Here is a 9,733-nt window from a genome sequence, read left to right as displayed (position 1 = left end):
GCAAAACCGTGACGTCCTTCTACATTACTGCGCGCGAATATTTAAATGATCGGTTCATATTTACCGTCAGATATGATCGATAATATTCCGCAGAATGTATATAGCGACATCTATTGATTTTATTTACTGCATTATCGAACTTTTTTGTTACCCTCTGTAGTAAATAAATTGGAATTTTATTTTCTTAATATATTAACCTCCCTTTTTTCAATATTTCACATAAAATTACGTTCATAATTATTCGTTACTTGATTAGTATTTTTAATAAATATTTAACATCATACAATTGCTATTATTTTCTGTAATAAAAGAAAAGAGGTTATTCGGTATTTAATATCAATATTAATAATATTTTTTCTATGTTATATTCAACCTTTTTTTCTCTATATTTTTGGTGAAAACGAATAGAAAACTTCAAGCATGGATATACAAATACACATTCAAGATTTAGACCAGGAAAAGTCTACTATACATTTAATGCCATGTAAAATACATTTCGATGGACCAGCTAATGTTTCATCCTTTTTTCAACCATTCATACATGAAACAGATAATGAAAGTAAGTTTGCAAGTATTTAATTTATTTCTCAAAGATGCTAGACTTAGGTATAAACATGGAGTAACTAATACAATAGTAATATTTACTAGACTGTAGTATATCATTTCGTGGACGTCCACTTCAAGGAAAGAAAATCCAAATTCCTAAAGATTATAAAGGTATAATCTTTTTTGAACATAAAAAGCCGGCTGTTGAAAACATACAACGTAATTTATATTCGAACAGCTTCTTCTCAGAATTTACATATTGGAATTACGACAAGATACCGTCTAAAAATGATGCCTTAGCAGGAGCATTAGATTGGATAGACATTGCAGAAGCAGTAAGATTTTCATTAAAAATAAATAAATTAACTATCATTGCAATTTTGGTAACCACGTCGTTGCATTTTTCAGCTTCATGGTACAGATAAATAGCAGAATTTTATTTTTAAAAATAAATTAGTTTTATAGAAATTTAAAATTTTTACTTTTGATACAAAATATTCAAATAAAAAGATTCTCCAAAGCTGACTTGCAAATTACTTTATTCTAGAAACGTTGAAGTATGATACTTGTATATTAATGAAGTGTACGCATACATATTTTAAATATCTTACAATTGTCTTGTTGTAGGTTAAAATAGTATTTTAAGTTAAACCTTATTACACGTTTAATCTATTCAACTGACCAAGATGAAAAAGATGCAAACCATTTTGTTATCAAGATAATATGTTTACAGTTTTAGAGCTTATTGAATTTTGCTGATATAAGATATTGCTACATATAATATATGATGTTGTACATTTAAATATGTTTGTACCTCTTTAAGTTAAAAATATGTAAATACCACCAAAAAAAATATCAAAATGACTGCCTCTAATCGTAACAATCTGCATCGCATATATCACTTTGTGTGAAATATATGATGTTATAACAAAAAAAATCAATATATTAGATAATCAACATAAACTATAACATAATTATTAACAATGTATATAATTATTATATTGATATATATTCAATGAGCTTTTTCATCGATGTCTAATAATGCAATGTAATCAGTGGCAATGATATCAGAGGTACAAAATAGTACAATCATATTTTCAGATAAAACAAGAAACTCATTCATATTTGTATTTACAATATTTGTTCCTTTCTTATCTAATGAAATCTATGAAGATATTCTATTAATACAGAAATTGCAATAAAAGCGTTGATAAAAGATACATATGTGATATACTACTAAGTTAATAAATAGATGAATATCAAATAACATCTATTCTCTCAGTTTTATCGTAAAGTTAAGAATTTCTACAAGAATTATTTACAATGGCTTAAATAATTTGAAATCAAAACATTAATTCGCACATAGACTCGTATCATATCGTTTAAATTGTTAATGTCTATTATATGTGAATAACGAAACGTTACAGTTTCAAACGAAAATTTTAAATTTAACTGTCTAAAGCAAAAGAAATATACTCGTTCGTAAATTACAAGTGCGTATAATCGATAGATGATTTGTTTATGATTAAAACATGATCGTACAATGTTCGATCCCGATATGTTTCAAAAAGACTTAGCATTCTTTTTTTAAACTTTAAAAAGTAAAAAGGTTATAGATTTTATTTTACTTATTTTTAAATAACGGATTTTTAAGTATCGAATAGCAGTTTCTATTTTTACATCCATTTTTTCAAATGATAAAACTCTTCATTAGAGCGTAATAAATAAAAAACATTTGTAATAACTTTCACGAGTAAATTATAGAATTTTATAAAAGTACATGTAAAGTTTCGAAATTGAAAGATAGATATAAATAACTATTTATGGCAGTATCAATTAAATAGATAAATACTTAATATATTATCCGTAATAATGACATTTTTAAAACCCTGTACAAATCGGGACTCTAATAAATAAATTACTAAATATCAAAACACGTATCGAGTACGTGGTTTTATCATAGGCAATATAAAAAATGGTAATAAACAGTCTTTATCATTTGTCATATCGATAACAAAGATTCAAAGTAAATAACTTCTTAATATATGTATATAATAATAATATATATATGGTATGTGCTTTGGTTTACATAGTTAACTATTTTTCTGTACATTTAGGAAATGACTAGTATTTTTAATACAGACATTGAATGAAATAATTAAATCTTTTATTAATAAATATATGTAAATAACTTATGAAAATGTGCCTAATTCATTAGTCTGGTCCTGATGGTATTTATTCTGATCTTGTTGTTGTTTGATAAAAGCACTAAGTCTATTCAATAAAAATTGTTTATCGTGGCCCTCTAAAACTAATTGATTTTTTAATACTGTAACCATGTGCTTATTTGCTATAGACACCGCATAATAATAATATAAAAGCAAGATAAGAATAACAAAAGCTGGTATACCGAAGCCAGCTGTTCCTAAGAAAAAAAGTATAGATTGAAGCCAATAAGGAAATTGCGAAAATGTCAAAGTTAACAATGTCCAAACAGATTCTAAGCCTTTGAATGGGCCACAAGATTTGGAAGGCATAATTTCAGCGATGGAATATCCAACTGGAATAATGGCTAAAATAAAAGATACTAATAAAATAAACATAAAAAATGAATTGGATTGACTAGCTCTATACACTTTGCTAGATGGTGTACAATTAACTAAACAAGCAAACTTTTTTACATAGAACAGAAAAAAGGTACCAATTACAGCTACCATTGGCAATAAAGGTGCAAAAAAACAACCGAGCCAACAAATTGTTTGCGAATATACAATGTCTAATACATGTTTGGATAAATCAAATTCTTGTTCACCTACGAATCGTAGTATTTTATTTTCTGTATGACGCGCTAAAAGTGATCTAGGAAAATTAATGAAAAACGTCATGAAGAATTGTATAAAAAAATCTGTGATATAAAGTTTAAAGAATTGCTGACCGACGAATGTCTCCCAGCAAAGCAGTTGCCTGCTTTCATTATTTGTACATTCTGCATCTGACACTCTGGGTGAAACAATTTTGTAAAAAGATGTTAATAATACAATCAAAGATGAAAGTCTTAGAAAAATAGTACGAAATAATGTTATACGTACAATGAATAGAGGATTATAATTTTCTAAGGCTATTAAATATCGAAACAAAAATGGAACTGCAATATTAAGAGCAACAATGCAAATATATGGAAGAAATTCAAAAAATAAATGAACAATCTTATCAAAAGGCGTGTATTTTCCATCGCTATTTTGCGCTTCTAAATGTGACGTAACTTGATCGAAAGAAAATTCTATAATGTAATAAATAAATGTACCACAGCCACCTAATACTAATAAAATGAATATATTAACTACAAAACGTAAGGCAAACAATTTAGTTTTTTCTTCTCGCGTACGATTTTGCCTTTCTTCCTCTAATCTTTCTGCTTCTAAAAATGCTTTCATTTCGTTGTGCAAAGCCTTGTGTTTAACAGCTGCTGACTTTTCATTTTGAATACAATAATCCCATCCTCCGAAAACTAAATTACAATATTGGTAGAATTGTCCTTCGCCTTCCACAACTCTTTCTTTAAAACCTTTAGCAGCTGATCTAACAATTGCCACTAAGCTGATAATAAAAACTGTAATAATTGCACAAATGTATGACAATGGTAAATTGTAACGAATGGAAGAACCATCTGCACCATAGATTTTGTGCGTAAATGAGCCATAAAATAACAATGTGTGTTCTAAAATGTCTGCTATACTATTACTACCGTCAGTCGTATTCCAATACAATTCGGAACAACAAGATACACTTGCACTACTGTTAGATGAACACATCTCTTTTTCTGGTTCTTCCAGCAATATCGTTGGCAATATAATGAAACAAAATATGATTGAAAATAAAACTATGTTTAAATACATTAACCATTTGATAAATAAAAAATATGCCACAATACCCATCCCAAAATTACCACCAATCTTTTTCATACTATCGTTCCAAAGTTCCATCTTAGAATAAGCCTCTTTCATTCTCGCACGGAATTGTTGCCAAACTTTCCTATGCTGCCACTTTAATTGATCGAATCCCTGTAATCTCAACTTTGTTGCGCTCTGAATAATATTAATATATTTATTAATAAATATTTCCTTTTGTTTTTTTTTTATTTCTAATTACATATCAAAAGTATTTAATTAAAAAGTTGATTAAAAAAAATATACCTGTAACTGATTCTTTAATTGTATTTTCTGTGTCATAGATACGGGCATAGATTTGATCTGCATTATTTCTTCCCATGTGCGTTCTTCGTTGGATAAATTCTCAGATAAATCCGGTAGCATAGAAACTGCTGCATCATGAATATTTGTAGACATGCGTCTTGCAGTACTCGTACCACGAGATCTAGTACTAGTACGTCTTCTCAGTGTTGTTTTTGTATCATTACATATGCGTTTAGCTGTGGCTGTAATTAAAGTATCATTTGTTGATGAATATTGTTTAATTTTAAAAAGAGGAAAAAGAAAAAAGGAATAACAAAACAATCTAGAGAAGTATAAATAGACATTTTGCTTACCAACACGAGATTTTTTGCTGGGAAGTAAAGTTGCAATATGAGAAGGATCTCTTTGCAATGCTTGTTGTAAATCTGCTTCTATAGCAGCAGGATAACTTTCTTGATAAAACTCAGCACCAGCTTCTTCCCATCCTTGTGCCCTATCACAGCCACGTTTCTTTCTTTCTCCACCCGACATTTTAACTTGTTAAAAATACTTCACAGATATTATTATCAAAAGTTCTCCAACTTTTGGAAATATACCGATTCGTATAAAGTAGGCTATAATACTGGCAAATACTTAAATGCAATAAAAAGAGTTGTCATTATTGCATGACATTCAATCTTCATAATTAAATATCGTATAATTAGAGAAAGGAATATGTGTGCTGAAAATAACAAACCACAACTTTTATTTATCAACTGACACTAGTTTTCACTTAACAAATTCATTTATTCTTATCAACGTAATTAAACAAACAAATAATTCACGGGAATTACAACATCATTCTGATTAAGCGATAAGATAACATTATATTAAAAACGATTATAATCAAAATAATAAATAACTAATCAATGAGAATTGTGCAATTCATACGCATCGAGCATAAAATTTGATATCTAAGCGTTCTCGGTTAAACGCGTATAAAAATATATGCAAAATTATACACAAAAAGTTTAGACCTTTGTTATAATTAAAGTATTAAATTTAATCATACCGTTATTTATTTATTACTCGATTTCTCACATGTCTTACTATCATAAATGACTATGAACTTGAGCAAATATGGAACAAAGTAACGCAGTGCCATCTTGTTTTCACCATACGTCAAATTGATGACGAAAGGTAGACGTCCAACAAAAAAAATATAAAGCTTTTATCAAGAATTTCGTAGAGAGGTGACTCACTTGCTTGTAATCATTCGTAGAAAAGAGAGAACGCGTCAGCCATTGAATAGCTTATTCTGTGACGCCATTTTAGTTACGAAATTTCAAAACTCGTTCTGATTAGTCGATATGTCAGCGCGGTAAGCCTGTTGATATGCTTTAATATTTAAATGTTATTTTTTACTTTAAAATAATTTTCAGTGTATCGATAAAAATTATTGTTAAATTAATACAATAAAAGAAAAACTATGATTGTTCATTGCAATAAATAACATATGTGTATATAAATTTGCATATATATTCATATACATTGTATCCTGTTTTTTTCTTATAACTAAAATAGATTATCTTATATTGATTGAAAAAATTGCTAAATAAATAAACGTTTAAGCAATAAATTAATATTCATTCGTTTTCAGAAAAATAGTTACACAATATTTCTTATAGTTATAACTTCGATTGTAACAGTAAGAGATAATAATTTACAAAAAAACGATTCTTGCTGATTGATTGAATATATATGAGTATATAAGATTAGTTTTAGAATATAATACATGTTATGACATGCACATGTTGCGATATCGGTTATACAATATTAATTCATTACTGACAGATTACTATCAAGTCGGGTTAGATAATATCCGAAGTGATAAACAACAAGGTAATATCAGAAAGAAAACAATATCTTCAGGAATTAAATTCAATAACAAGTTAAGATCTCTTAGCTTTTACATCATAACTTAGAAAAAAAAATATTTATAATCAACAACTATGAAAATCAAATTGAAACACATTGAACATTTTATTTCGAGATTTTCAAGGAATTAAATAATAACTTTAATATTGTCTATCACTCCAACCTCTTCCACCATCTATATAGCGATCGTAAATCACCACATGTGATTATTAGAACCATAAGTATTTTGATTGGGATTTCTGCCAGTTTGATTCCATCCACCTTGAACTCTACCTGAATTACCACGCTGTTGATAATCTTGACTATAATTTCCTGCAGGATCATTATAATCATAATATCCCCCACTTGATCTATTACCAGAGAATCCACTATTGGGACCCCCTCCAACTCTATTATTTCCATAAGTTGCTCCACCACTATTGCCATAATAATTATTAGTTCTTCCTCCTCCTCCTCCCCCTCCTCCTCTTCCTCTTCCTCCATAATTTCCTCCAGCTTCACCATAATTACTGTTAGCTTTAACGTTATAATTGTTATTTCCACCATAATTACCTCCACTGTTACCGTAACCTGATTCATTTCTAGGATTGACACAACCACCTCCTCCGCTATTCCCATAACTACTTCCCATTCCACCAGTCCCATAGCCAGCACCACTCCCATAACTACCTCCTCCTCTATTATCACTATAACCTCCGCCTCCGCCTCCGCCTCCTCTACCTCCCCCTCTTCCTCCTCCTCTTACATTACCACCTCGTTCACTGACATTGCCTCCTCCTCCTCTATTGTAGCCACCACTAAAATTTATAATTAATAATTAAATGTTTGCACTTTTCAATATAAGAAGTTAAACTTAATTAGTAGATTAAAATGTTGATTATAATCAAACCTGGATGGAGGTCCTGCAACTCTATCTTTCTGCCATGGTGGCATTTCTGGAGGAGGAGGTTCTTGTTCATAAGGTCTTCCTCCACGATCCGGAACATCTCCTATGATAACCTTATTTATGTTACTTCGAGTATTTTTACGTACAACTGCGTTACTAGTCTTCTCTATCACTGCTAAATCATCTCGTGCTGCTAATAGATCAGCAATAACAACATTTGGCTTTATACCCATTTTTGCCCTTCCTGAATGATATTTACTATTTAATTCCTTCTCCTGTATTCGCACTCTTTCTGACCACTGCAATTCAAGTCAAAGTATTTTCCATTAACTATTTAGTTATTTAATTACTTTCATATGTTAGAACAATAATCAATTCTTACCAAAAATGATTGAATAGTTACATCCAATCGTTTAATTAACATTTCTCTGCGTATCTCATATTCTTTATGCAATTCGTTATTATAAAGGTAAAGTTTATTCCACTGATCGGTAGATAATTCGCCAAAAATTAAAGGTTTACCCAAAAGATCATTAGGAACTTTTGATATTACATCTTTTAATTTAGTTTCTAATCTAGTAAATAACATTTGCACTGTAATATTATCCGGTGCTCTTTGAAATTGCAATGCTATCAACATCTCCTTTAGATGTCTTGCGGTATCACTTTCATTCTATAAAAAATCAATTTCTTCAAATTGTAAGTATGATATATTACATTTACAAATAATAAAAGATATATAATAAAGGAATATCTTAAATGGTAATATACTTACAATAACAACTTCTATACCCACATCAGTTTCTTTTTCTTCGGCTTGCAATAATTTACAAGCCATAAGCTCAGAAACTAGAATTTCTATTAACAAAGTCCTACTTCCCTTGTCGGCTAATCTATTATTAATGTTTCCAGTAGTTAAATTTTGATTAACGCATCCTATCTCTTTAAGGAAACAACTCAACTCTAACAAGAAACAACTTGCGTCGCCTGAGTTATTAGTAGGATTAATAGTTTCATCTATATTCATTAATTTTCCTATTTGATCAGCAAGCCAAGAAACTAAGCTAGTATAATCGATAGATTTAGCTCCAAGCTCCAAGGCTTCAGACATTTTATCAATTTGGAGCAATGGACCTTGATACCTTTAAATAAAAAGATACATTGTAATATCAGATATTTGGAAGTTATACTAATGAAAAATAGAAAGAAAAATATTTAAAGAGAAAATTTATTCGAGTTTTGTCATAATTCATATTTTAGAAACATGTAATGTGAATGTTAATGTCAAAAATATGTTGAAGATTTCATTTTGTAATCTCAAAATACATACCCGACATTTTCGAGCGCTTGTAATAAATTTTTGTCCATATCTAAAATTGTATCGTTAGATTAGTAGAATTAAAATAAAATTATTATAATATTATATAAAGAAAATAGTAACTTATTTATAAAGAAATATTGAACACAGAAAACAGACGTTTCATTCTAATCCAAGTAGCGGCGAGCAATATGGTCGTCACCGGTAAGATCGAAGTAGATGTCACTACGGTAGTACCTAATAATATAAATATATTAAATACAATACTTACATGATTTTATTTTTTTTTTTTTTTTTTTTTTTTTTACTAAAAAGAGAGTTTAAAGTGGTTTAATATACAATTATCAAAAAGTAAATAACGTAATATAGGATAAATTTAAATAAAACTCAAAGTAATTACAAAAGTAAAAATTTTCAAACTTTAGTGCATTACATGTACTTACATAGTTGAGCTTATATACATACGTATAATTAATATTCATTATAACTATTATTTACATTTAAAATATTCCTTGGAAATTATTTTTGCATCATTTTACTAATATTCGTTGACAAATTTGAAATTTCTTTTCCTTGCAATCAATGAGTACTTCTTGCTTTCCTTTTCGTGTTAATTGCATATTTTCTTAATTTTGATAATTAATTAAACTTATTTGTTTTCAAGTATTTGCATATTTCATAGATGTAGATACATTATCTAATCATGCTTTGGGAAATGTATTATTTATAGCACCATGCGTGTGTGCAATTTTGTTTAGAGATTGTGATTTAATAATCATCTTTGTACTACTTTATTCTACTGGATTTCTACGTTTCAACTATAAAAAGAAGATATTTTACGTAAAAAAAAATTGATAGTGACTGCATACGATT

At 28.7% G+C, this 9,733-nt stretch overlaps 3 protein-coding genes across 4 annotated transcripts; 1 reads left to right on the top strand and 2 right to left on the bottom strand.

Annotated features, from left to right (window-relative positions):
- Positions 1-168: 168 nt before the first annotated feature.
- LOC122522956 (ribonuclease H2 subunit C) lies at positions 169-1,031 on the top strand. The gene is made up of 4 exons (XM_043644415.1): positions 169-318; positions 409-559; positions 649-881; positions 955-1,031. Exons 2-4 carry the CDS (start codon positions 421-423, stop codon positions 973-975), a joined length of 393 nt encoding a protein of 130 aa, XP_043500350.1. The 5' UTR covers positions 169-318; positions 409-420; the 3' UTR covers positions 976-1,031.
- A 609-nt stretch (positions 1,032-1,640) lies between these two features.
- Positions 1,641-6,297, bottom strand: LOC122522953 (transmembrane channel-like protein 7). The gene is made up of 4 exons (XM_043644407.1): positions 5,791-6,297; positions 5,093-5,460; positions 4,740-4,981; positions 1,641-4,631 (listed from the first exon to the last, which is right to left on the bottom strand). Exons 2-4 carry the CDS (start codon positions 5,268-5,270, stop codon positions 2,739-2,741), a joined length of 2,313 nt encoding a protein of 770 aa, XP_043500342.1. The 5' UTR covers positions 5,271-5,460; positions 5,791-6,297; the 3' UTR covers positions 1,641-2,738.
- A 47-nt stretch (positions 6,298-6,344) lies between these two features.
- Positions 6,345-9,081, bottom strand: LOC122522955 (protein FAM98B). 2 transcript variants are annotated; one of them, XM_043644412.1, is made up of 6 exons: positions 9,020-9,081; positions 8,873-8,912; positions 8,318-8,684; positions 7,925-8,215; positions 7,546-7,841; positions 6,345-7,453 (listed from the first exon to the last, which is right to left on the bottom strand). In XM_043644412.1, exons 1-6 carry the CDS (start codon positions 9,024-9,026, stop codon positions 6,850-6,852), a joined length of 1,605 nt encoding a protein of 534 aa, XP_043500347.1. In that variant the 5' UTR covers positions 9,027-9,081; the 3' UTR covers positions 6,345-6,849. The 2 variants fall into 2 exon arrangements, with proteins under 2 accessions (XP_043500347.1, XP_043500348.1); XM_043644413.1 differs by lacking the exon at positions 9,020-9,081 and adding an exon at positions 8,984-9,017.
- Between the last annotated feature and the right edge of the window lie 652 nt (positions 9,082-9,733).

The sequence above is a fragment of the Polistes fuscatus genome, unplaced genomic scaffold (genome assembly GCF_010416935.1).
Source record: "Polistes fuscatus isolate 324 unplaced genomic scaffold, CU_Pfus_HIC Scaffold6, whole genome shotgun sequence".
Lineage (NCBI taxonomy): Eukaryota > Metazoa > Arthropoda > Insecta > Hymenoptera > Vespidae > Polistes > Polistes fuscatus.
This window is presented reverse-complemented; position numbering and strand designations above follow the sequence as displayed.

What these genes read in the sequence shown, in the direction of transcription:
- LOC122522956 (XM_043644415.1), top strand. Translation starts at nt 421, where the DNA reads ATGGATATACAAATACACATTCAAGATTTAGACCAGGAAAAGTCTACT. An exon ending in ACATGAAACAGATAATGAAA is followed by an intron (nt 560 to 648) that starts GTAAGTTTGCAA and finishes AATATTTACTAG; the next exon opens with ACTGTAGTATATCATTTCGT. An exon ending in GGATAGACATTGCAGAAGCA is followed by an intron (nt 882 to 954) that starts GTAAGATTTTCA and finishes TGCATTTTTCAG; the next exon opens with CTTCATGGTACAGATAAATA.
- LOC122522953 (XM_043644407.1), bottom strand. Translation starts at nt 5,270, where the DNA reads ATGTCGGGTGGAGAAAGAAAGAAACGTGGCTGTGATAGGGCACAAGGA. An exon ending in CAGCAAAAAATCTCGTGTTG is followed by an intron (nt 4,982 to 5,092) that starts GTAAGCAAAATG and finishes CTTTAATTACAG; the next exon opens with CCACAGCTAAACGCATATGT. An exon ending in AATTAAAGAATCAGTTACAG is followed by an intron (nt 4,632 to 4,739) that starts GTATATTTTTTT and finishes AATATTATTCAG; the next exon opens with AGCGCAACAAAGTTGAGATT.
- LOC122522955 (XM_043644412.1), bottom strand. An exon ending in TGGGTATAGAAGTTGTTATT is followed by an intron (nt 8,216 to 8,317) that starts GTAAGTATATTA and finishes GATTTTTTATAG; the next exon opens with AATGAAAGTGATACCGCAAG. An exon ending in TAACTATTCAATCATTTTTG is followed by an intron (nt 7,842 to 7,924) that starts GTAAGAATTGAT and finishes CTTGAATTGCAG; the next exon opens with TGGTCAGAAAGAGTGCGAAT.